The sequence below is a fragment of the Petromyzon marinus genome, chromosome 46 (assembly GCF_048934315.1).
Source record: "Petromyzon marinus isolate PM22_M1 ecotype Great Lakes invasive population chromosome 46, UKy_Petmar_22M1.pri1.0, whole genome shotgun sequence".
Taxonomy (NCBI): domain Eukaryota; kingdom Metazoa; phylum Chordata; class Hyperoartia; order Petromyzontiformes; family Petromyzontidae; genus Petromyzon; species Petromyzon marinus.
This window is the reverse complement of record NC_133712.1, coordinates 16,575,247-16,602,611: the sequence shown is the minus strand read 5'-3', so window position 1 is coordinate 16,602,611 and position 27,365 is coordinate 16,575,247. Positions and strand designations below refer to the sequence as shown.

The 27,365-nt window shown below is 48.4% G+C and overlaps 1 protein-coding gene across 3 annotated transcripts; it reads left to right on the top strand.

The window, feature by feature from the left end:
* The first annotated feature begins 2,399 nt into the window (after positions 1-2,399).
* LOC116952236 (uncharacterized) lies at positions 2,400-13,852 on the top strand. Of its 3 annotated transcripts, none has more exons than XM_032971411.2 (2): positions 2,400-2,621; positions 9,561-13,852. In XM_032971411.2, the coding sequence occupies exons 1-2, from the start codon at positions 2,574-2,576 to the stop codon at positions 10,689-10,691; spliced, it is 1,179 nt and encodes a 392-aa protein (XP_032827302.2). In that variant the 5' UTR covers positions 2,400-2,573; the 3' UTR covers positions 10,692-13,852. The 3 variants fall into 3 exon arrangements, with proteins under 3 accessions (XP_032827302.2, XP_032827301.2, XP_032827303.2); XM_032971410.2 differs by having other exon boundaries at positions 2,401-2,621; positions 9,558-13,852; XM_032971412.2 differs by lacking the exon at positions 2,400-2,621 and adding an exon at positions 8,616-8,837 and having other exon boundaries at positions 9,558-13,852.
* The last annotated feature ends 13,513 nt before the right edge of the window (positions 13,853-27,365 follow it).

Genomic DNA, 27,365 nt, shown 5'->3' with positions numbered 1-27,365 from the left:
TGTGTGTGTCAGTGTGCTGGTGGTGGTGAGAGTACTGTGTGTGTCAGTGTACTGGTGGTGAGAGTACTGAGTGTGTCAGTGTGCTAGTGGTGGTGAGAGTACTGTGTGTGTCAGTGTGCTGGTGGTGAGAGTACTGTGTGTGTGTGTGTCAGTGTACTGGTGGTGAGAGTACTGTGTGTGTCAGTGTACTGGTGGTGAGAGTACTGTGTGTGTCAGTGTACTGGTGGTGAGAGTACTGTGTGTGTCAGTGTACTGGTGGTGAGAGTACTGTGTGTGTCAGTGTACTGGTGGTGGTGAGAGTACTGTGTGTTTCAGTGTGCTGGTGGTGGTGAGAGTACTGTGTGTGTCAGTGTGCTGGTGGTGAGAGCACTGTGTGTGTCAGTGTACTGGTGGTGAGAGTACTGTGTGTGTCAGTGTACTGGTGGTGAGAGTACTGTGTGTGTCAGTGTGCTGGTGGTGAGAGTACTGTGTGTGTCAGTGTGCTGGTGGTGAGAGTACTGTGTGTGTGTCAGTGTGCTAGTGGTGAGAGTACTGAGTGTGTCAGTGTACTGGTGGTGAGAGTACTGTGTGTGTCAGTGTACTGCTGGTGGTGAAAGTACTGTGTGTGTCAGTGTGCTAGTGGTGAGAGTACTGTGTGTGTCAGTGTGCTAGTGGTGGTGAGGGTACTGTGTGTGTCAGTGTGCTGGTGGTGAGAGTACTGTGTGTGTGTGTGTCAGTGTACTGGTGGTGAGAGTACTGTGTGTGTCAGTGTACTGGTGGTGAGAGTACTGTGTGTGTCAGTGTACTGGTGGTGAGAGTACTGTGTGTGTCAGTGTACTTGTGGTGAGAGTACTGTGTGTGTCAGTGTACTGGTGGTGGTGAGAGTACTGTGTGTTTCAGTGTGCTGGTGGTGGTGAGAGTACTGTGTGTGTCAGTGTGCTGGTGGTGAGAGTACTGTGTGTGTCAGTGTGCTGGTGGTGGTGAGAGTACTGTGTGTGTCAGTGTACTGGTGGTGAGAGTACTGAGTGTGTCAGTGTGCTAGTGGTGGTGAGAGTACTGTGTGTGTCAGTGTGCTGGTGGTGAGAGTACTGTGTGTGTGTGTGTCAGTGTACTGGTGGTGAGAGTACTGTGTGTGTCAGTGTACTGGTGGTGAGAGTACTGTGTGTGTCAGTGTACTGGTGGTGAGAGTACTGTGTGTGTCAGTGTACTGGTGGTGAGAGTACTGTGTGTGTCAGTGTACTGGTGGTGGTGAGAGTACTGTGTGTTTCAGTGTGCTGGTGGTGGTGAGAGTACTGTGTGTGTCAGTGTGCTGGTGGTGAGAGCACTGTGTGTGTCAGTGTACTGGTGGTGAGAGTACTGTGTGTGTCAGTGTACTGGTGGTGAGAGTACTGTGTGTGTCAGTGTGCTGGTGGTGAGAGTACTGTGTGTGTCAGTGTGCTGGTGGTGAGAGTACTGTGTGTGTGTCAGTGTGCTAGTGGTGAGAGTACTGAGTGTGTCAGTGTACTGGTGGTGAGAGTACTGTGTGTGTCAGTGTACTGCTGGTGGTGAAAGTACTGTGTGTGTCAGTGTGCTAGTGGTGAGAGTACTGTGTGTATCAGTGTGCTAGTGGTGGTGAGAGTACTGTGTGTGTCAGTGTGCTGGTGGTGGTGTTGTTTGGGGTGTGTGTGCCATTGTTCTGGTGGTGTTATTTTGATGTCTGTCCTTGTGCTGCTTCTGGTGTTTGTGTGTGTGTGATTGTACTGGTGGTGTAAGTAGTACTGTGTGTGTGTGATTGTTCTGGTGTTCTGGTGTGTGTGTGATTGTGCTGGTGGTGTGAGTAGTATTGTGTGTGATTTTGCTAGTAGTGGGATATTAACAGTTTGTGAAGGCTATGGGAGAGGTCTTTGTTCGTGTGTCATTGTGCTGGGGGTGGTGTTCCGATGTGTGTTTGTCATAGTATTGTGTGTGTGATTGTTCTGGTAGTGGGCTATCGGGGGTAGTCTTTGTGTGTGATTGTGCTGGTGTTCTGGTGTGTGTGATTGTGCTGGTGGTGTGAGTAGTATTGTGTGTGTTATTGTGCTGGTGGTGGTAGTGTGTGTCATTGTTCTGGTGGTGGTGTTCCGATGTGTGTGTGTGTGATTGTGCTGGTGGTGTGAGTAGTAGTGTGTGTGATTGTGCTGGTATTAACAGTCTGTTAAGGCTATAGGAGGGGTCTTGTTTGTGTGTGATTGTGCTGGTGGTGGAATACGCACAGTCTGTCCAGGCTATATGGGGGAGCTTTGTCTTTGCCTACCTCTGCTGCTGCTGCTGCTTTGGGGAGGGGTACGAAGGGGGCGGGGTTTGTTTTGGGCTCCTGCATGTGGGGGGGGGGGGGGTTAGAGAGAGAGCGCTCTCATTGGCTGCCCGGGGAGAATATAACCCGCGAGTCGAGTAGCGGCGTGTGACTATCACAGCGTGAGGGGAGGTGGCGAGTAGCGAGAGTTGGGCGAGAGTGGCGAGAGTGGGGAGAGTGGGGAGAGTGGCGAGAGTGGCGAGAGTGGGAGAGTGGGGAGAGTGCGTGGAGTGGGAGTCTGCGAGCGAGAAGACGCGCGGACCAGTGACTTGGAGGGAGGCCCATGGCAGAGGAGACCGCCGACTGCATTGAGCGACTCAGACGCGAGTTGGTAAGCGCCGTTCAATCGTTTCTCATGAAATTTTCCATTCATAAATTTTCTCTCTTTTTTTGTTGTTGTTGTTGTTTACCTTTACACCAGGGTCAAGCCATGCCACTGCTATTGTGTTGTTACTCCCTGGGTAATCATGTGGCAGGCGAGAGTGTCGTCGTGCGCTAACGTCTGCACTGTATGGTTTTATTATATAGCGAGCAACTCACGACTTGTACGGTGACATTACTAAGTGGCCGTATTAAAGTTGAATTTTAGGCGAAAGTGTCTTTCTTAGTTGCTTAGTTTGAGAGGGGGGTTTTCTTTATTTTTTTAAACCAACATTTTAGCTCCCACATTCATTGCGGGCTGGAGAGGGTGTGGGTGACGGACATTCCACGTTACTATGCCGGGCCCAAGATATTACATACATTAGGACGACGAAGTGATAATTTGACACGGTAAAAGTTGTTGTATGATTTCTACAGTGCAATGTATTGTCATTTATACACCGAGATATACACACACGAGTGTTTGAGATTGACGTAAAATAGTTTGTAGTACTGTACAACATTTTGTAATTGTCGCAGCTTGTTACAATGTTGCATTAGCGTGTGATTGTTAAGGATCGATTTGGTTGATGATTGGTCCACCAATTTTGCTTATACATTCACGCGACTGGTAACTTTTTATAGTCATTGGCCTCTAGCCGAGATAAACTTTCACTCGTAAGGGGTTACGCAAAGCGGCTTTTGTGAAGAACAGAATAGTTGCAAAGCAAATACTACTACGTGTGTGTGTGTGTTTTGGCTTTGAACAGACTGGAATGTATATATTTTACACTTTATCAAAGTGGTTAAGGTGGTTTAGGGATGCATCGTCACTTCGCCTCTATATGCTAATTTTAATATTATTTTAAATGTACGCATTGAATGACATCGCAATCGAGCGTTGGTTTAGGATTCGTCCTCGCTTCGCCGATATAATTTGTCTTTAAGTATTATTTTCATAATAAAATTTCCCGTTTTACGTGGGCACGTGTGATGCTGTACTTGCCAGCTGTGCGTGCCAGTGGTGTCTGCTACAGCTTACGTGTACACGTGTGATGTTGTACTTGCTAGCTGTGCGTGCCAGTAGTGTCTACTACAGCTTACGTGTACACGTGTGATGCTGTACTTGCTAGCTGTGCGTGCCAGTGGTGTCTGCTACAGCTTACGTGTGCTGCGTTACACATGAGGTCGTTTAGAAGACTTTTCAGGTTTACGAGTGATCATCGTAGCGAATTTTCCAGGGGGGGGGGGGGGTGCTCTATAAACTTATTTTCACCTCCTAGTGAGTCGGGAAAGTTTAGCGCCCCCGATGGATGATGGACTTGGCCCCGGACCTAGGAATGTGGAAGCGCCCCAATTTTCAAACGCGCGTGATTTTTTTTTTACATATAAAAAATACATTGGTGTGTGTGGTGGTGTGTGTGTGGTGGTGGTGTGTGTGTGTGGTGGTGGTGGTGTGTGTGGTGGTGGTGGTGTGTGTGTGGTGGTGGTGTGTGTGTGGTGGTGTGTGTGTGGTGGTGGTGTGTGTGTGGTGGTGGGTGTGTGTGTGGTGGTGGTGGTCTGTGTGGTGGTGGTGTGTGTGGTGGTATGGTGGTGGTGTGTGTGGTGGTATGGTGGTGGTGTGTGTGTGGTGGTATGGTGGTGGTGTGTGTGTGGTGGTATGGTGGTGGTGTGTGTGTGGTGGTATGGTGGTGGTGTGTGTGTGGTGGTATGGTGGTGGTGTGTGTGGTGGTCATAAATGGGTAATGAATATCTGAACCGGTTCAGGGCCTCCCCCTAGGTCGACTCGGCCTCAAATGAGTACTTAGTGTGCGGTGTGTAAACATCGCCACTGGGGAGACAAAGGCGGCCGGGCGTGATGCTAGCCACCCACCCCATCGTGTGCCGTTCCGGCCATCATAGGTGCAGCACTTGCCCCGACAAGTCTGTTAAGGCTACACGGGGGGTCTGAGAGTCGTTGAAAGTTAATGTAGCCACGGTGTTGAGATGTTAACAACCTCGCCTGGTATAAAGAAGGTCGTGGGTTCGATTTGGAGTTTGCGGTGTCTCTATCCCTATGGTCGCATGGATTTCTCTCCGGGTCCTCCGGTTTTTCCCTCCACATTTATCATCATGCGCTTGAGAGTTACTGCATTTGGCTGCTATAAATTGCCACGTGAGGAGCCACTTCGTTGAGCTTTCATTTGTGGCCAGGCCGCTTCTGAAAAAAAGCTGCATCGCTCAGTGGGACCTTACCTGGTAAAATAAAGACGACGATATTTTAGTATCCAAACGATTTGTTTGGGGAACTCCAAAGCAATGAATGCACTTTCTATTTTGCCCCCTCCTCTCTATAAATGAGGACTCATCCTTTGTCCATTGACCTCTCACCTGGTCAAACAAAATCAAAACAAACTACGCGCATAGACGACACAGTCACAAACATACACAAAGATCCCCCGTATAGCCTTGACAGACTGTAGGGGCAAGTGCTGTTAGCGAACACCTATAAAGGCCGGAACGGTACACGAGGGGGTGGGTGGCCAGCACCACGCCCGACCGCCTTTGTCTCCCTAGTGACAATGTTTACACACCGCACCAGGTACTCATTTGAGGCTGAGTCGACCTAGGGGAGGCCCGGTACCGGTTCAGATTATCGTCACTGGTGTTGGCCGTGAGCGGGAATCGAACTCGAGTCGCCAGGTTCATAGCGCAGCGCGCTAACCGCTACACACAGTCACAAACATACACACACACAGTCGCAAACATACACACACACAGTCGCAAACATACACACACACACACAGTCACAAACATACACACACACGGTCGCAAACACACACACAGTCACAAACATACACACACACAGTCGCAAACACACACACACGGTCACAAACACACACACACACGGTCACAAACATACACACACACGCTGCCTCCTTTGTTGTTAAATCACAGACTTGTGATGCAGAAATAAGTCACAGCCCCGTCTGCTCGGGATCTCTTCAAATTGAAATTCACAATCTGCAGCCGCCCTAGGAGCATTCGTCTGCCTTTGCTCTGTGAGCCCCCGTAGAGACCAGCACCACACTTGTCCCTGGGGTAGGTGGGAAGGCAAGAGAAGGGGGGGGGGGGATATGTCTGGTGGTACTTGTGTATTTGAGGGGAGGCGACAGGATGGTAGGATCTGCTTGCTCATCCATATGCCCACTACCATCCAGCGGCAGCGATGTGAAAGTGTGGTTGGGTGGCCGCTCAATTAGACAAATGCATCCACCGCTCCCCGCACACGTGTGGAGGATTTCAATTAGTCTAATGGAGAGTGGCTTGCTGGCTTGGCTGCCTGTGAGCCTGGTGGTTATCACGCGCCCCTGTAATTGTCCCCCCACTCCCCCCCGCCTTGTGCGTAACCTGATGCGCTGGGGATACAAAGGCGCTCGGGTGTGGTGCTGGCCACCTTACTCCCCCGCCCTCCTCCTCGTGTACCGTGCCGGTCTTAATCGGTACTTGTTAACAGAACTTGCCCTAACAGTCTGTTAAGGCTATACGGAGGGGATTTCGTCTTTGTCACTTGTGTGTGTGTGTAGTGATGCGGGTAAGTGCAGTGGTTAGCGCTGCACTGCGCTACGAACCTAAGCCGCCCGAGCTCGATTCCCACTCACGATCAGTAGCAGCGACAGAAAACTGCTCTGGCCTTGAGTAACCTGGTACCGTGTGCAAACATGATAACAATTGGGGAGACAAAGGTGGCCGGGCATGGTCAGCACCACCCCTTCGTACAGATAGATGGTCACTAACAGCAATTGCCCAAGAGTCGGTGCAGGGGGGGGGAATCTTTCTCTCTGTTTGCAGTGCTGTAGGAAAATAACAAAGTCACGGATACGAAGCGAATTTTATTTCGAACCGGCACCATCCCATCCAAACCTGAGCGCACAGTACTGCGCGTCTAAATCGAGTTGTATTGCGATTTATTTAAGTAGGCGGAAAGCCCATTATCTGCTAATGAGATTCATTATCTGCTTAGCCATGGAGACCTCTAAGGTCGCATTATATAGGATTACATAGCAGCTCCCCCCTCAATTGTTTATTGTTGTTGGAATTTTTAGATTTTTGAATTGTTAACATTATTGGCGTACTCTTTAATGTCTCATTTTACGTCTCTGAACCGGCCGACCTGAGTTTGATTCCTGGACATTGCTAACCTCAGTAGCGAGTGATATCTGAACTTGTCTTAGGCCCTATCCTCCTTGAGCAAACGGCACTTGCCAACCAGTGGTGAAGTATGGTCAGATAATCCCTCCCACGACCAACACGGTGTGTCGATGGTGTGTCAAGTCCCGTCATCCAGCAGTGGATTGAATAGGGGGCTGTAATTTTTTTCTTATTTTTCTGTAATTTGTGAAAATGTCGTTATATTCACCTTGTGCAAAGTAATGTACAGTAATTCATTTTGTCTGGACTCTGCTTGGATTAAAGCACTCACAGTACACATCTTGAAGGTCTACTTAGGCCATCATCCCTCGAGGGTTAATAACATACTGCAAAGTACTACTGGTGGTCCAGTAAAGGATATTTCACCTGGCATCCCAGCCATAAGAATCTGGAACTTCCCACCATTTTAGTCGTGGCCTCAACTTGATTGAGTACATGTCGAGCTGGGATATAATTTGTATTTTGTTATTTACATACATTCTACCACATTCTACCATTGATTGCGAATAGCTTTTTCAACATTCAATAATGGTAACGGACATGATGGGTTCTGGTGCCACTCACGTTGTAGGCTGGCTTACGCCTCCAGTTATCCTCTGGAGCGCTGTTTGACATAATGCCGTCTTACCCCGTGTTCTTCAAGTTTTGTTTACAGTTGGACCAAACGTATCTGTAGTCTTTTTTTTGTTTCTCAGTTCTCATAATATTTGGTTTGAAGTAGCCCCCTTGTCTGATCCTCGCAGTGTGTGTTTTTTTCTCACGGTGGTATGCGATCTAAATCCGTGCGTTTTGGGCACAACACACGCGGGGCTACCACGAGCTCCGTTTGGGACCCAAATTTAAGGTTTACAAAAACGCCAACTTTCTGTTTTTTGTTCTGTTTTTACACCAACGCGGTCAGGTCCAGTTTTAAGAAAGCGTATCGCTACAATTAATATATGTGGTACTCCCCTGTTATTCCTAAGATATCAACTTTTGTACTGTAGTTATATATACACTTTTTATAAGCACTTTTTTTTTCATATTCAAAGGAAAAGGTAATCGTGGCTGCTGTTCAGTCACAAACACAGAGGGTGAGTCATGGATAATTATTCAATATTCAAATTCTCTCTGCTTAAAGAAAATGGGCAGTCCTCGGCTCCTTGTTGAACTTGCATGTATTTTTGATCAACCCTGTGACCTGACTTTGAGCTGAGCACAGTTTACCAGTGACATCAGCCTACACAGTTTATTGGAAATACACATTTTGTCTCTGAATTTTGTTTATGCTATCTCTAAACTGACTGTGCCTGGTATAAAGTTCCTGGTGCGTTGCGTTAACGTCAGTATTTTTGAGACACATCAGAAGCCTAGAGTTTGTGTTTCAAGCCACCTTTGCTGGCCTTCATAGACGCTTGCAAAGAGCATTCTGCCCCAACAGTCTGAACTACTGTAGCTAGACAATCACAACAACCGAAAATATATTTTTTCTTATTTGTGCCACCTGATGTGGCGAAACTTTTTTATACAGTAGTGACTTCCGCTCATGGCGTATGCCCTCAACAGGGGCATCTTTGTCCTACACTGTATTTTACTGCTGTAATTATCCACTAATGCCCTATGCAGTCAAGTCATGGATGTAGGGCCTCCCTCTCCTGGACCAGGTAGAGGCTAACCTTCATGGTTCTCAGAGTTGTTTTTGCCGATGTGGGGGCGGAAGAAAAAATCCCCCCCTGGAATTGATGCTAGAGCGGTGAGGTGGGAAGGTGTGCGGGTGGGAGGGAGGGTGGGACCTCAGGGCGTGCACCTCCCACCATGGAATGGATGATGATGCATGCTGGAAAGAATCCCCCTTTCCTCTTTTCTTGAATTCACCCCCACTGCCTCTGATAAACCTGTTTGGCATCACGCAAGTCTAGACTCTTCCCTGTTCACTGCTCAAAATGTGAAAAAGCCAGCAGCATGACAATGGAATCCAGCAGCCCTTCAGGGTGCTTTAATTGAAGCCGTATAATTTGTAAGAGTGTTTTTGTTCCCTGTCTTACTGTTGTTGTTGTTGAGTTTATGAAGTTTAAATATTTGCATGGTAAAATAAACGTGGCTGGCCGCAATCCTAGGGGGGGGGGGAAGTAAAACAAATGCCTCAACGCTATCCGTGAGCTTTCACCACAGCAAAGAGCCCTGAGCTTATGGTGGAAATTCTACGCTTCTATGGAGGGGGTGCCCCAGTGAGTTTAAGAGGGATGGAGTTGTGCGATATGTGACAGTACATTAATAAAGAAAAATTTCACACTTAAAAAATATGCTAATGTGCCCGAATCGGTGCCTTTTAACACAGGAATTATTGAATAATTGTACGTACTATTCTGGTGTAAACTAGGGCTAGTGTGTGTGTGATAATATTAGGGCTAGGAGATGAGGTTTAATAAAGGCTGTACTTGGAGAGTTATTCAACACGGGTTTTTGTAAGGAACCCCAATAGATGCTCCAATACGGTCTTGATGAGCTAAGAGCGCTTGCCCCCTGCAGCCTCCTTTAAGGTGAAACGGGGGCGACTGTTGTCTTTGTTCCGGGCGCTTTTTAAAGCGCGTGCTCGCGCGTGCGCCAAATACGTGCTCCACGACTGCCGCCGATCGGCGTCGTCATTCCCGCGCGCGGTCGCCCGTCGCGTCCGCCCGCGGCTCCCACGTCCCCGCTAATCGCCGCCCGCCCCCCTTCCGTTCCTGTCGCTCCGCAGCAGGGCCTGAGAGAGTCCGACGCCGACCTTCAAGCGACGCTGCGGCGCGCCCTGGACGTGCTCGGCGAGATGCACCGTGCGCGGCAAGCGTCCGCGACCCCCGCGAAAGCCGACGGCGCCGCCGGCTCGGTGTGCTCGGACGTGTCGGACGCCGACACCGACGACTCGGCGTGCGGCTCGCTCGCCTCGCCGACCTCCGAGTTGAGCGGCGCCCCCTGCACCCCGCGCGGCGACGGCGCGGCGCCCTCCACGCCGTCGGACTCGGCGAGCCCGGCGTCGGCTCGGGACGACCACGAGGACGCTCGCTCCGACTCGGAGTGCTCCGTCGTCTCGACCGACTCGGGTTTCGGCCGCGCGGCCGGGTCGGGGCAGCCGGCGGCGTCGTCGGCGCCGCCGCCGCCGCAGCGCTTCCAGCGCAACCTGCGGCGGGCGCAGCTTCCCGAGCGGTGGAAGAGGGCGGTGGAGAGGAAACGCGCCGAGCGCAAGCTGACCGCAGCACGCTCGCTGCCGTCGCTGTGCCACGAGGACGGCTCGCCCGTTCCCCCGCAGCAGCAGCAGCAGCTGCAGCAGGAGCAGCAGCAGCAGGAGCAGCAGCCGGAGGAGCCGGAGCGCGAGGATTGGACGGAGGCCCTGCTGAGCGGCTCGCGCACGCGCCAGCCGCTCGTCCTCGGGGACAACAGCTTCGCCGACCTCGTTCACAACTGGATGGATCTGCCGGACATCTGCAACGGGGGCACGGCCCGCGCGGCCCAAACTCAGCAGCAGCAGCAGCAAAATCCAAAGTTGGAAAAGGAGTCCAAGAGGCCCACGGGGCTGGCCCGGTTGCTGTCCATTCCGGAGCAGATCCGCAAGCGTTTCAGCAGCAGCAGCAGCAGCAGCGGCGGCCTCAGCAGCCGCGCCGACAAGTCGAGGACCGTCAAGAAGACGAGGCACCTGTCCATCTACGAGTTGGACGATATGGACTCCTTCTTTGACGAGCTGCCCCCGCACGGCGCCCGCCCGCTCGGGCAGCGGCACTCGCACCCGTGCATGGTGGGCTCGCTGAGCCAGCCCGACGTCTGCAGCTTCGTGGGGTCGCACCTGGAGGACGCCCGCAGGCTCTCGTCCCACTTCCGCTCCGTCGTGTGGGTTTGAGTCGATCGATGGGGCCGGCGAACGGCGGGGGTTGGGGGGGGGGGTAGCGGAGAGACTTTTTGGTTGCCCGCATTGTTGGACTATAAGCGAAAAAAATGAACGTCGGTCTCGTCGGATGAAGACGGCCGCTTTGTTGCGGATGCGATCCCTCTGATGCAATGACACTAGTGCGCAATTTTGACACTGCAAATCCTGGCACGTGTTGTTGAAGGGTTAACGTTGAGGCTTTGTGGTGAGTTGGCATGCCTCTTATTATGCAGCACTGTGTAAAAAGATTGGTTTGTCGTGAAGACGCCGCTCACTGCGGAACGGTTGATGTTTGAGGTATCACACTCGGTGAGGGCTCTCGTTGTTTGCAATGCAAGTAACGACGCGGAATTTAATTGTCAGTTTCTGAATGAGTTTTCTTTTTAATTTGCCAGGACCGTGCACCGTGCCAAAATATCAACATTTTACGTCACCACATCTGAAAAATGTCGAAAAGAGATTTTCTTGTGCAGATTGCTTGAACCAAAAGAACTGTCAAGCCACTTGCATTGTATTATTATTATTATCTAAAATGCATATTCCGTTAATAAACAGGTAAATGTATTTAGTTTGCTGTACTATAACCATAATTGCTCGGTATAAACTAGTGACAATAGTATTATTTCCGTGTGGCCAATGGGTGATATTTTGGAACAAAGCTGTACAAACCTAATGTTTTCATGCAGTATTCTGTTGCGTTCCTATACAAAACCATTCCTACAGAACATAACACGGCGTTCAATCGGAAGCTCGCTCTCTCTCTCTCGGCTAGATATTTCCATCTCGCAGACGTAAAAATCGGTGGCCTCTTGAGCGGAGGTAGGCGCTGTTATAATCCATAACAGGAGGGAGATTCAAATGGTCAATATGCAAGGTACGAAGGTTAATGGTGAAATTATCTGTGTGTCCTTGAAAATGGAGACAACTTGCTAGGGACCTCAGAATCCGTGCAGCCGATGATTGCCTGCAGTGTGAGCTCATGCGCACCTGTCAATGCGCATCAGGGTGAGCAGTCGTAGACAACTTCATAATCCAGAAGGTGAACATCAAGGCCCTCTTTGAAAAGCTCGAACAGTTTGGTTAATGGCCACATTTATACAATGGACCTCCCCCTTAACGAGGATGTTACCTAGCAGCGTAAAGAAAAACAAAATGCATTACGGGTCCATTTTATTTAGGGGGGGAAATGTAAAAAAAAAAAATTGGCAAAAAGTTTAATTCGCTGGCTTTCCTTGTGTCAATGCGGCCTTCAACAGTGGACCCTTGTGAATGGTATCCCAGATTATGTGGGCTAAGTTTAAAGCGTAGGCTTTCGCGACCAAATGTGGGCTAATTTATACATGTTGTTCCAAGCATTTTTTTTAAATGTAACTTTTGAGGTACCTGTAGAAAACTCCACTGTTTATGCAAAAAAAACACAACACACGAACCTTGACATGGTTAATAAGTTATAATATTTCAAACTGTTGAGATTGTTTTCAGTATCTGTTAGAAGAATAGAAATGACAGCACTATAGCTAAGGATATATCAGATAAGAGTATTCAAAGAAATAATACCTATTATAGTAAAAAGCATGGCAATGAAGAGAGATCAAAGAAAATAGTCAATTTTAAGCATGTCATGTGCATTTCATTCCCAGTATTAAAAGCGCCTTAACTGAATTGTAAAACAGTGGTGCTGTGTAGAGTAATAACCACATTGAAGTTCAAACTTTTAGAATGTTCCCAAACAAGATATAATGTGAAGAAAAACTGACAAGAATTTCAGAAAAATCCTGTATTTCATATTTGACAAAAACTAGCATATGGCAGAGATGTCAATTAACACCGTGTTTGTGTTTAATATTGGTAGCAGTCTTCAATGTGGTGTGGCCCAGAGACCAGGCACATAACCAGGATTTGTTTTTGATGTGTTCATACAGCGGTACAACAACTTAAAAAACGCATTACATCGTGAATAGTGAACTTATACACGCAGACATAGGCTCTATTATACTATACAACACATTGCTCAGTTGACTCGTTTCCATGCAACATTTGACCTTTCCAAATTGCTTTTGGGCCAAGTGGAGCTCCACTGGACAGTATTTACTCTTTACGCTCTCACTTATGGCATTGTGTGGTGTAGGAGACCACAGGGGGGGTGAGATGTTAACTCCCTCGCCTGCTATGCAGGAGGTCATGGGTTGGATCCTGACCCTGACGCCTGCTGCTGTATATTTGGACTTTGCACGTTCTCCCCGTGGTCACGTGGAATTTTTCTCCGGTTCCTCCGGTTTTTCCCTCCACATTTAGAAACATGCGTTTAGATTATTTGGCTTCTATACATTTCCACATGATGAGCCACATCGATGAGCTGTTATTTGTGGCCAGGTTGTTTCTGATGAGAGCTCAGTGGGCCTTACCTGGTAAAATATAAAAAAAAATACAAATCTAATAGTTTTTTTAAATGTAAACACACGTCCACGACAAATCAGTATTCATATGTATATGTGTGTGTGTGTACTTGTATCTCAATGGCACAGTATTTTGTAGAAACAAACATGCCACCAAATAAGGTTGATTCGCCAACCTTTACCCCAAGTTGCTACTCTGAGGATGTTATAAATTCTTGCACAAAGCTCACGGCAATGTTCTACCCAATGTGTAGATTCCATTTGCCAGATACTTTGGATGACTGGGCTGTATGAACACAAGTAGTCTTAAGTTGTTTTCCCAAAGTAGTTCGCTGACAGTTTTTTTAAACCATTCAGATGCACACATTGTGAAGGCTGTTATTTGTTGATGTGGTGTTTCCCCATACCCTTTTGCTGATTAAAATTGACTGTTTTACTTAAGGCCATACAAATAATGTTTAGGCACTTTTCTTAAATTAAAATAAATGGGGGTTTTTTTTTCACACATTTCCCTTCAATATTTTTTTTTACACGTTCAATAATTGTTCGTTATGTGTGCCTGGCTATGAAACGGTTTGTTTTGTGTTTACTGGTTATCGTTATTGTTCACATTTTGGCTGTTCTGCGGTCACGTGCACAGTAACTGTTAAAATTTCATTTATTGAAATACTGTATCAACATGTATAAACACAAGCATAAAAGTATTCATCGACAAATAAAGTTTATACTCAAGTTTCACCGAAAATGTATTTGGCTCAATTCATGCGTTACAAAAGCGGGAACGTCTTTTTTTTCCCCCCAAACAACATTCCAGGAGTATAACGAACCGCTGGTGGATTTGTGTTAGAGTAAGACGTGATGTAAAGAACCGCTGGTGGATTTGTGTTACAGTAAGACGTGATGTAAGGAACCGCTGGTGGATTTGTGTTACAGTAAGACGTGATGTAAGGAACCGCTGGTGGATTTGTGGCTGTGATCTAGAAGACGGGGGGGGTGGTGGTGGAAATGGGATTAGATGACAAAGAGAGAGACGACAAGTCGACCCAAGATCATTACTGATCCCTGGTACCCAAGATCACCATTAGTGATCCCTGGTACCCAAGATCTCCTGTACACAATTAGTGATCCCTGGTACCCAAGATCTCCAGTACACAATTGGTGATCCCTGGTACCCAAGATCACCATTAGCGATCCCTGGTACCCAAGTTCTCCTGTACACCATTAGTGATCCCTGCGACAGTTCCAGAAGACATGCAAGGGTGAAGAACGCCTGTGTGTCAGCTTTAACCGTGTGTTTGTTGAACTTCTTTCATAGCCAACCGTGCTGATCGGGAGGTGCCGGGAAGGTCGACAAACTAAACACAAACACCCAGTGTTTACACGTGGGCAACCCTTGGGTCTTCCATTGCATCAACTGGAGGAGGCTGGGTCCACTGCAGTGGGCAAAGCTCACTCGTGTACCTTGTAGGGCCGAGATTGACGCGGGGGAGGGGGGGGGGCTCAGCAGGCGAGAGTTGGCAGAGGGAGACAGAAGGCTCTCAAAGGCCACGTGAGAAATTGGGTCTTCTCCGCATGGCTGCTGATGTTGGTATAGGGCAGTGAGTCTCAGTGAGTGGTCTCCACACCACGCTGACAACCACTGCTGTAGACCAGCGGGTCTCAGTGAGTGGTCTCCACACCTCACTGAGACCCGCTGCTGTAGACCAGCGGGTCTCAGTGAGTGGTCCCCACACCACCAGTGAGTGGTCCCCACACCACCAGTGAGTGGTCCCCACACCACCAGTGAGTGGTCCCCACACCACCAGTGAGTGGTCCCCACACCACCAGTGAGTGGTCCCCACACCACCAGTGAGTGGTCCCCACACCACCAGTGAGTGGTCTCCACACCACCACTAAGTGGTCCCCACACCACACCACCAGTGAGTGGTCTCCACACCACCAGTGAGTGGTCTCCACACCACCAGTGAGTGGTCTCCACACCACCAGTGAGTGGTCCCCACACCACCAGTGAGTGCTCTCCACACCACCAGTGAGTGGTCCCCACCCACCAGTGAGTGGTCTCCACACCACCAGTGAGTGGTCTCCACACCACCAGTGAGTGGTCTCCACACCACCAGTGAGTGGTCTCCACACCACCAGTGAGTGGTCTCCACACCACCAGTGAGTGCTCTCCACACCACCAGTGAGTGGTCCCCACCCACCAGTGAGTGGTCTCCACACCACCAGTGAGTGGTCCCCACACCACCAGTGAGTGGTCTCCACACCACCAGTGAGTGGTCCCCACACCACCAGTGAGTGGTCCCCACACCACCAGTGAGTGGTCTCCACACCACCAGTGAGTGGTCCCCACACCACCAGTGAGTGGTCTCCACACCACCAGTGAGTGGTCCCCACACCACACCACCAGTGAGTGGTCCCCACACCACCAGTGAGTGGTCTCCACACCACCAGTGAGTGGTCTCCACACCACCAGTGAGTGGTCTCCACACCACCAGTGAGTGGTCTCCACACCACCAGTGAGTGGTCTCCACACCACCAGTGAGTGGTCCCCACACCACCAGTGAGTGGTCTCCACACCACCAGTGAGTGGTCCCCACCCACCAGTGAGTGGTCTCCACACCACCAGTGAGTGGTCTCCACACCACCAGTGAGTGGTCTCCACACCACCAGTGAGTGGTCTCCACACCACCAGTGAGTGGTCTCCACACCACCAGTGAGTGGTCTCCACACCACCAGTGAGTGGTCTTCACACCACCAGTGAGTGGTCTCCACACCACCAGTGAGTGGTCCCCACCCACCAGTGAGTGGTCTCCACACCACCAGTGAGTACTCTCCACACCACCAGTGAGTGGTCCCCACCCACCAGTGAGTGGTCGCCACACCACCAGTGAGTGGTCCCCACACCACCAGTGAGTGGTCTCCACACCACCAGTGAGTGGTCTCCACACCACCAGTGAGTGGTCCCCACACCACCAGTGAGTGGTCCCCACCCACCAGTGAGTGGTCGCCACACCACCAGTGAGTGGTCTCCACACCACCAGTGAGTGCTCTCCACACCACCAGTGAGTGGTCTCCACACCACCAGTGAGTGGTCCCCACACCACCAGTGAGTGGTCTCCACACCACCAGTGAGTACTCTCCACACCACCAGTGAGTGGTCCCCACCCACCAGTGAGTCGTCTCCACACCACCAGTGAGTGGTCCCCACCCACCAGTGAGTGGTCTCCACACCACCAGTGAGTACTCTCCACACCACCAGTGAGTGGTCCCCACCCACCAGTGAGTGGTCGCCACACCACCAGTGAGTGGTCCCCACACCACCAGTGAGTGGTCCCCACCCACCAGTGAGTGGTCGCCACACCACCAGTGAGTGGTCTCCACACCACCAGTGAGTGCTCTCCACACCACCAGTGAGTGGTCTCCACACCACCAGTGAGTGGTCTCCACACCACCAGTGAGTGGTCTCCACACCACCAGTGAGTGGTCTCCACACCACCAGTGAGTGCTCTCCACACCACCAGTGAGTGGTCTCCACACCACCAGTGAGTGGCCTTCACACCACCAGTGAGTGGTCTCCACACCACCAGTGAGTGGTCTCCACACCACACCACCAGTGAGTGGTCTCCACACCACCAGTGAGTGGTCTCCACACCACCAGTGAGTGGTCGCCACACCACCAGTGAGTGCTCTCCACATCACCAGTGAGTGGTCTCCACACCACCAGTGAGTGGTCCGTGATGCTCCTCCACGTGGCCCATGGGACTGTTATCCAAACGTCGCAGCTTGATCCGGAAATGATGACAACGTTCATACCTATTGTTTCGGACGTGAATTAATATTTTACTTTTTTACATTTAATTTTAAAATAATATTAGGTAAACTACCCTGATTAAACTACCCTAACCCTTGGATCTAAATGCCTCCCCTAAAAAAGAAAAAAACATCATAGCTACAATAAAAAAAATCCTGTAATATTAATCATTTAGTATGACTGGAATTTGGCGAGGGAGAAGTGAATGCGTTACGTCGCTGGGGGTGGCCGGGTGGGGTCGGTGGCCGGGTGGGGTGGGTGGCCGGGTGGGGTGGGTGGCCGGGTGGGGTGGGTGGCCGGGTGGGGTGGGTGGCCGGGTGGGGTGGGGTGGGTGGCCGGGTGGGGTGGGGTGGGTGGCCGGGTGGGCCGTGGAAATGTTTGCATCGGCTGAGCGGTCCCGCGGGCCAATCAAAGTTCTAGAAACAGCGATGTAGAGCATCAACCAGAACGTCACGCTGAAGTGGTCGTCAGGAGGAGCGGAGCGGTGCATCGCTGTGCCCGATGCCTCCCTTCGTGTTCGTGAATCTGGCGTTGAGTCCGTTCTATGTTCCACGGTTCTTGGTTCTGTGTCATCGCAGTCGCACAGCTGCCGGAATGCTTTTTTTTTCATCCAAAATTAGTATTTTATTACCAAGACGATTCAGGTACAGACACACAGAGGATATGAAAGGGGGTTGACACCAGCACAGCACACATTACGGGTTACAGTAAACATGGGAATCTGTCTAAACCGCATGTTTAATAAACTGATACAATAAACAATGTAAATGTCGTGGAATTACTCTCCAACGCCACCGGTGTGCTGTACAAATAACGAATTGGCATGTTCTGCTTACGTGACAAACCTTACTAATTGGCTGTGTCAGGTGGTGGCGGGTTTAACGACACATTTATACATTTACGCGATCTAACCCAAAAAAACTCTATCATGGATGATGTTGTTCGCGAAAGCCTCCTGCGTGTTAAGATCATTCAATAAACTCGACAACCCCCTGGTGTCTTCTTCCTAAGTTCTGATACCCCTGCTGAAGAAGAAGATGAAGAAGAGGAAGAAGAAGAGGAAGAAGAAGATGAAGAATGCCCACTGGAGGAGAGGTGATGAAGGTGTTCCCCCGTTTGGTGGTCAGCTATGCCGGAGAAGTTTTAAATTTTAATTTGAAACTGGGTGGCAACCCGGTGCAAAGTTTGGATCCGTGGATATGACCAGCAGGCAGGAAAAGAGTTTGGATAATGTTGTTGCGAGAAGTTGGAACAATGGGGGCTCTGTTGTAGGGACATATTTAGCCCTGCGCGTTTGCATGGCGTGAGCCGTGAATACAGAGGAATTGAGAAAGCCACACATACGCGTCCGTACTTAACGCCCTTTGGAACATTCGATCCCAGATCTGGGACCAGCAATCGGCCTCTCCCAAGGCAGCGGCCGTACACTGCTTCCACAAATCGGGTCATCTGCACTCTCATGCCATCGTCGTATTAATTATTAATGGTCAACGTTTAATAAGCGTCGCATACTGCAAGGGGGGTAAGCACATGGCATTTGGAGACCATCGGTAATAATTTTAGAGGTGCTTCCAGAACTGTACAATAGCAGAGAGGTGGCACTCCTAATTCGTAGACCTAAAGACACGTGACCATTGCAATGTAGACATATCTCCTGAAGGAGTTTAAGCGGGGCTAATGTCCCCCGGGTGGAAGATCCTTTTTAACACGTAGGCTTTCACGACCAATATTCATAAAAAAAGGTTTTTAGGTTAGATCGCGTTATTTATAAATGTGTCGTAACCCTCCACCACCAGACACGGCCAAACAGTAAAAAATGTGTCACGTTTACAAAGGACAAATAGGCTAAAGTAGTGAACTATTTGTCCTTTGTAAACGTGACACATTTTTTTACTGTTTGGCCGTGTCGGGTGGTGGAGGGTTACGACACATTTATAAATAACGCGATCTAACCCAAAAACCTTTATTATGGAAGATCCTTGTTTTCATGGACAGTGTGCTTAAGTGCCGCTAGCAAGCAGCTATTTAAGAAAGGCTGGCAAGGCCTTAGAAATGGGCGGCAGGACCGCCAACATTCAAACGTGGATTGCTTTGTCTGCCCGGTGCAAGTGTTCACATCTCTTGCCAAGAGCAACGTATTGTTTTAACAGGAATCAAACAGATTCACATTATTTACTTTGGACATGGCTTTCTTAATCAGGTCTATGGCCTACAAGGAGCTGAAAAGTGTGGCCAAGTTAACCCCCCCCCCCCCTCCTCAATGGCAACTGCACAGGGAGGCATTCATTCATCAGTGGATTGATCAAGTGTTGGATATATGTATTTTAAAAACAGACAAATAATATCTGTCATTTTAAAGCCACTAACATAGTTTGTTTCATCCGCATGTTTATGAAAAATATACAACAATGACACAGTTCCCTGCTATAGGAAACCCGATGCATGTTCAACGATTGATGTGGCTTTTAATTTTTTTCTCCCGACGATTTGTCTGGAGCTTTAACTGTATGCAAGCGAATGCAAAGCTGAGATATTTTTTCGAATCAAACAAAAACAACGTCCGTGTCAGTCCCACGGTTTGTGTTCTCGTAAGTCGATAGTCGTCGTGCAGAGTTGAGGGCACAGATCCTGCATCTGCCCAGTAATAGTGAATTACCACAGCATGCCACTTTGCTTACCTGTTAACGTGAGAGAACCAAGAGAATTGTTTACAAGAGTGGGTCATGGTGAGATGGTGTCTTTGAGCACAGATTGCAAATCGTACAATTTCCGTCAATGGAACTGTAAGAGAAGTTACTTTTAGAATTGTGACGCTGCCATCTAAGGCGGAAACAGGAGGAAGGGTTTATCCACAACTCTGGCTGCCGCCTGATGATGCTGGTTGTTGTAATTACCAGCGGAGCATCACGGTACTTGAATTGTAAATGTTGTGGGTTCACTCTACAACACACCGGTTTTCTGAACTAGGAACGGATTGGCACTTTTTTTTCACGTGACAAAGCTTACTTATTGGCTGTGTCGGGTGGTGGCGGATTTGACGAAACATTTATATTGACGCGAACTAACCCCAAAAAAAACCCCTCTATTATGAATTATACTCATCGCGGAAGTCGACTTGTTATAATGCCCCGTCTCTTCCCTTAACACGTAACTTCATTGGTGTGTCGCGTTTAATCACAGAGACCGGAATATGTCAATGCAGAGCAACGTTTTTGAAAGAAAAACAAAACGAATACACTGCTTTGATTACGCAGATTGTCGTCCCGTTATAACGAACCACTTTGAAGAAGAAGAAGAAGAAAAAAAAAGTTGACTCGCGTCAGGGGTGTTCGCTCTGCATGTAGGTTTAACGACAAACTCGAGCTGGGCATTCGTTCGATGAAGCACACGGGACCACGAGCGCAGCATCAACCGCGTCCCGGGCACATTTCGCATTTTGGCGCAGGTCTCCTGCTTGCGTGCACAATCAAAAGACGAAAAAACCTCCGTCACGCGCAGGGCGTGCGCAGCGGTCAGCAGAACACTGCGAGGAAAGAACGACACAAATCGAACGATGAATTGGATTGTTTTTGGCAGCGCGTACGATTCGTTATACCGGTGGCTGACGGCACGTGGGGTCACTCGACGGAGTTGTCAATTCCCCGGCGAGCGAATACATTCGTTACGAATCGCCGATTGTGATACGCGTAAGTCACATCGTGATGAGGCACTGCCTCTACGAATGCAGATATATTAAAAAAAAAGAACGCCTATTCGGTTTGTGTTGTTTCGATTTTGGTTTCAAACCGCACGGTTGGATTTGTGATTTGAAGAAGTCTTGTTGGCCTGTGAGCGTCAAAGCTCGCGTGAAAGTGTCGAACAATGCGGGTGGATGGACCGTGAAATGACACCCCAACATCTGTACTGAATTCTCCGCGAGACTTCACGTCGGGTGGAAGGTGGCAAGTCATTTCCCGGCACTTTGCGCTGATCACAAAGGAGCCCGAAAAGTAGCTTAAGAGTTCGAAGGCCAGCGGAAGGCGTTCGGGAATGAGTGGACATCTCTCTGTCTGTGTGTGTGTGTGAATCCATATTGGGTATAACTCACCGGACGCTGTTATATTGGGCGGGCAGGAAAATGATGCATCGCAGAAATGGGCAATTGTAGACCGAGCGGTTTCGCCTCAGATAAGACTTCCCTCACTACAATTGTATCAATTCTAGCTCTGACCCAAATGATACCCCCCATGGTGCCACACGGTTTGTGTATTTCACCGAATAAAATTGCTGCCTGCCCATAATGATATCACTCACGATTAAAGGATCGTCAAGAGAATTTTGAACTGCGCCGTTTTAAATGTGGCAACGTATCCCATTGTACGATTAAGGCTATTTTAAAACCAAAACGTATTGAAAGTGATCTTAAACGGTACAAACCTGACTGGAAAATGTCTAACTGAAATATTTTTGCGACTAAATTAAAATTTGTCACAATAAAAACGAAACATTTTTTAAAAACATTTTGCCAGGAAAGGCCTGTTGAGCTACGTAACTCTTTTTTCAGAAGTGACGTGGCCACAAATAATCGTCCCATGGCTTATCACGTGAATATTTATAGTAGCTAAATACTCAAAACGCGTGTTGATTTTAAATGTGGAGGGGAAAACCGGAAGACCTTGAGAATAATCCACGTGACCACGGAGAGAGAGAGACGTGCAAACTCCAAATACAGAGGCGTCAGGGTCAGCATCGAACCCACGCCCTTCTGTATGCTAGGCGAGGTAGTTAACATATCGCCACCAATCGAATTGCATCGACTTACGCCAAGCAAATAGGAGCGAGGTTGAGAAAACGCAACAAAAGCAGGCGTTCCAGTCACGTGATGAAGCTATTCCAGATTTGGTTTAAAACGTAAATGTTTTTTAAAGAGATAAGGGACATTTGAGATAAATCTTTTTACTTAATGATTCTATGATTATTACAGTGCCCGTGCAGTGGTGTATTTACAAACTAAATACGTGAATGTTCCACACTATAGGCATTGCTTTTTGACACGTGAACTATTCTTAAGTCAATATAGTATTGTTTAGGTTAAAAAATTATTGGTAATGCCGACCTCAGGGACTGCACCCAACATTATTTGACGACATTCGTTTGCTTATTTCACGTAAGCCTTCACGCGATTAGGTACTTCCACAAATATTCCTACACATTTTGTGTAAAGATTTTTGCCGTACGTAGAATACAAATACGTGGAAGATGTACACACACACGCACACACACATATCTAAATACTCACGTAGCCATTAGGCTGTTGGTTCGAGATGAGTAGAATTCAACAGTAATGTGTTTTTTTTTCTTCCTCCAGTAAAGCCTCTCTGCATGTCAAGATTATTTTTTTTCTTTTCAGCAGGGCCCTACATTGTTGTCTGGGATGTGTGGCCAATTTCTTAACGGGTGGTGTGGTTTTGTCGTCTTTCTGTGCTGCCATACTCTGAGCAACGTGAGGGGCCAGCAGATAGCAGTCTCATAGTACAACAGCAACACCACGTCCTATTAGGGAAAAATAAATCCCCCACCCCCCCCGTTTAGCCTCAACTGACTTTGGGGGGCAATTGTTGTCAGCGAGAAGGCCGGCACGGGATACGAGGGAGTGGGTGGCCAGCACCGCGCCCGGTCGCCTTTGTCTTCCTCGTGGCGATGTTTAACACGCAGCATCGGGTATGTAATTTTAAGACTGAGTCGACCTGGTGGAGGCCCAAGACCAGTTTAAATATCCGCGACTGTTATTTGCCGTGAGAGGGAATCAAAAACGGGTCACCCGTGTCCACAGCGCAGCGTAGCGCTAACCCACTGCACCACTTCTCCCCACCCCACACACGCAACGCGAGTCTCTTCGAGACCACGAGGGCATGGTGTGGTTGAAGCGCTATGCCCGGACAACTGGCTCTATTTGTCTTTACAGTGTTCATGTTTATTCACCTGACACCCAAAAAACGCAAGTGTTTATTTATTATTCCGAGTGTTTACCCAGGGAAGCCTCGAGTTACGGACGCATTTAATCGTGCTTGATTTAAACGATGGGGCCCCCTTCGTCGTGTGTTTATAGCTCACCGTGTGCCACCGTCACAGCCCATGTGTTTCTGCATTTTTTTTCGCCTGCAACAACAGCAGCAGCAGCAGCAGTTTGATTCCCTGGTTATTCCGAGGTTGTTGAGTCTGTGTCTCGCTGCGTTTTAAGAGCAGACCTTGTGTTTGGAGAAAGGTGTCACATTTAACACCCTTTTCACACTCGGCTCTCTTCGGCCCTAAAATGCAGGCTGTTAGGAAACGTGTGTGGGGTCGGGTTAAAGCAAAGCATGCTAGATTTATTACCCACGTTGAGGCAATTAAGGTTACAAACAAACAAACGTGTTGTTGCCATCAACAACTTTACGGACAATATGTCCTGGTAGATTAAATGCAAGGCAGTGTAATGAAGCTGGATTTCATGCAATAGGCTCCATCATGCTTAAACAATATATATATTATTAGGCAGTTATAAATTATTGTAATGGAAAATAAATCTTTACATTTAACATGTTAGCCATGAGTGGAGGCGCCATTAATCAACTTGACTCAGACGATTGTTTATTTGTTTTTCTAAATTATCAAGTAAAAGATGTTCCCACTTAGGATCAACAGCCGTCAACATTAGATCATCTTCCATGATTGTGCTTGACAATATGCTCCAGAACTCCGTGCCAATGTCGAGTGCTGCTGTTCCTCCAACAGCGGTTTTACGATACGGACCAGAGTTTAAGTGTAACGTTGTTATTAATAAGTGTCCTTCAACTGCCCACATGGACAAATCTCTTTTTTTGTGCCTCCATCCACGTTGACTCTGAACGACGAGGCACACTGGCCTGTCTAACAGTACAGGGTGGGGGGGGGGACAGCACTGGGCAATCATCGTCTGTTAATACTTCCCTGATAACAGAGAGAAGGGCGATAGAGAAATCAGCCAGAGACTCATGGACCAAGGGAAGACCCAACTTCAGATGGTGTGGATCACGGGGTTCCTACACCATCTGGTGACATTGCGAGGGTTGTAGTGGAGTGACAAACATCGGTTGCGGGTGACCTCTTAATTATAATATATATTGGGGGGGGGGGGGGACACATCCCCCCCACCTCCCCCCCCCCCAATATTAAAATATGCTCAAAATGTCCTCCCCAATATATTGCTATAAAATAGATTTATGTGTACATGATTGTGGTTATGGTTGTACTATATTAATAGCTAATCTCAACCATTACATACAACGAAACAAAAAAAAGGTAAAAAAGACAAAACAGCAATGTAATAAATACACTATCAGACATGATTGTAAAAAAATAAATATTAAGTCCATCCTATGTTTTAGTGACTTTTTATGTTAAGCAGGAAATTAGTTTTCAAATTTAGATTTATTTTTTCTAGGGGGAGACCCCCAGACCCCCTGGAAGATTTGGTCCCCCCCAATGTTGAGTCCATGGCTACGTCCTTGTCGCACAATATGAAGAACACGTGTGTAGTGAGTTCAATGGAGTCGTAGACGGAGACTTGGAGGCAACACATTCATTCAACTCCAACACACGGAGTAACTTCCCCTTAACAGAATAAACAAACTATGGTGGTGACCACCAGGCTAACTACACTAGTTACAACGTGACTTGTGTAGTTAACCGGGTGGTGACCACCAGGCTAACTACACTAGTCACAACGTAACTTGTGTAGTTAACCGGGTGGTGACCACCAGGCTAACTACACTAGTTACAATGTAACTTGTGTAGTTAACCAGGTGGTGACCACCAGGCTAACTACACTAGTTACAATGTAACTGCTACTACGGACCGGGACCAACAGTTCGGGTCCAGGTCCACGTGTTGGAGACTCGTTGAACGTAGAACGTAGACGAAGGTTTCTTTAGGATGAACAACAACAACAACAACCCTGGTCCCTCTCGGGACCCGGCTTATATCCTCTGCGACGTGGCCGGCTCCGCCTTTGGCCACGACCACCTTCCAGAATCCTCGGGAAGGATCTGGGTCCCAACCACGTGACCACCCCTAGCCCCCACTTGGGGCCCCTATGTAGGCTTAACCGGTCACGTGTCCTCTCGGGTCAACCAGAGTGCCATGGCCTTCAGTAACCTCATTCCTACGGCCGGCACTCGCACACCCTGTCCTGTAGGGGCTGGCACTGCACGCCAAGTGTGGTGCCACCCAGCGCTATCGATCAGTGCTCACCGTGCCCCTCTAGGGCCGCTACTACACCCACACCGCTGTGGTATCCGCGATGTCGCTACACCGCTCACCGTGCCCCTCTAGGGCCGCTACTACACCCACACCGCTGTGGTGTCCGCAATGTCGCTACACCGCACGCCGTGCCTCTCTAGGACCGGCACTGTACGTTGACAACCCGCGATTCCACTACACATATGTAAAATATAACCTTAGCATGTAGGGCAATGTTTCGTTAGATGTATGTATGTTCGTTAGTACCGTACGTAGCCAATCGTGCTGACCGGAGGTTCGGGGGAAGGATACGTGAAGCCAATACTGTTCGCTCTATAGTTGTGTTATATATATAGTTGTGTTATGTAGTTGTGTGTTATATATAGTTGTGTTATATATAGTTGTCAGTTTAACACGTAGGCTTTCGCGACCAATATCATCCATAATAGAAGTTTTTGGATTAGATGGCGTAAAAATATAAATGTGTTGTTAAACCCGCCACCACCCGACACAGCCAACTAGTAAGGGTTGTCATGTAAACAGAACGTGGCCAATTCGTCACAAGTACAGCACACCGGTGTGTTGGAGAGCCAAGACACATAATTTGCAAGCCACATAATTTACAAGCCACATAATTTACAAGCCACATAATTTGCACAACATTACACCTCTGTCAATGCAGTCCCTAAAGTTACCCTTTGCTGTTCCGGAAATGGTTGCTCTGGCTTGATGAGACACGTCGAGGTGTTCCTGCTCTGTATGCGTACGTAGAGTCGCACGTAGCCCACCGTGGCATTATCATTAACAACAATATTAGTATAATGAGCACAATCAATTTCACATGCACTTCATTACGACAGTAAGAGTCATTGCTGGCACATTGCAAGCTGTGCTGTATAAATACATAAATAGCTCGCGTTACGCTGTGCTCCATCGACAGCGACAACAACAAAAAAAGCCCCAAACACTTTGAAAGTTTCAAAAGAGCATTAACCTGTAAACATAACAATTCTAATGAACTATGTTAATAATGGAAGGTACCGGAGATAATACAGAGCCCAATTGTTTGCACAATGTGGCCGTGAGTTAAAGCCTCAGGGGAAGTTTTGTGATCAACAATCCTACGTCTTCGAACACCTCTGTGTATTTCCAAACTTGGGGCCGAAAATAACTTTCTTGAATGTCTCGTCCTTATAAAACAAGGTGTCGATCCATTAAAGTCGTCTTCGGTTGCTTCCCTGGGCCTTCTGGACTTATTCACTTGGTGTGCGTTCAAGCCGAGCACATGCTTTGTGCTCCCCGGCTGACTGACCCAAAGTATAAACATTTATCCGATCACTCCGGTGACTCCAAAGCGGCGAGTGTGTATTTGGTGCGCGCCGCGCACGCCATTATTTCACTCAAGAGAATTGCGCTTCCGAGGCTTTCGCCAAAAGCGGTTCACAGACTCTGGATAGAATCGAGACTCGGTTGAGCGATACATCGGGACCGGCGGCAGTGGACAAGAGTTGCTGGTGCTCTTCGACGAAGACGAAGAAGACGAAGAATGGCACGCAGGAGGATTTGTCCTTCCGGTGGCCAGCGGCAATGGAGATCGGCGATGTCGTTGGCAGCTGAAGACGGTGACATGCCGGGGCTGTCGTCTCGAGGAGGAGGAGGAGGAGAGGAATCAAATCAATGGACAGAGAATCTATTTTTACGGTCCAGGTCAAGAAAGGTACGCATGCTTTCTTAAACTAAGCGCACCTCGTCACATGTATAAACGATACACCAAACTACGTTTTTTTTTATTTACCAGGTAAGGTACCACTGAGCTATATAGCTGTTTTGTTCAGAAGCGACCTGGCTATCACAAATGATAGCTCATCGAAGTGGCTTTTTGTGTGGAAATGTATAGCAGCCAACTACTCTAAACGCATGATTATAAATGTGTAGGGAGAAATCGGAGAGAAAAATCCGCGCGGGGAGAACGTGCAAACTCCAAATATACTGCAGGCTTCAGACATGGGATTCGAATCCACGACCTCCTGTATACCAGGCGAGGTAGTAAACATCTCGCTACCATTGCGACCATATTTGTCGAGGGCATTAACTTGAAAAATTAGCAGTCTAAGATTTACTGGTTACAGTCGTTGGGATTCAATAAGTATTGTAAGAATATCATCGTAAGTGCAAAGTGATATAATCCAATTACTTGATCGC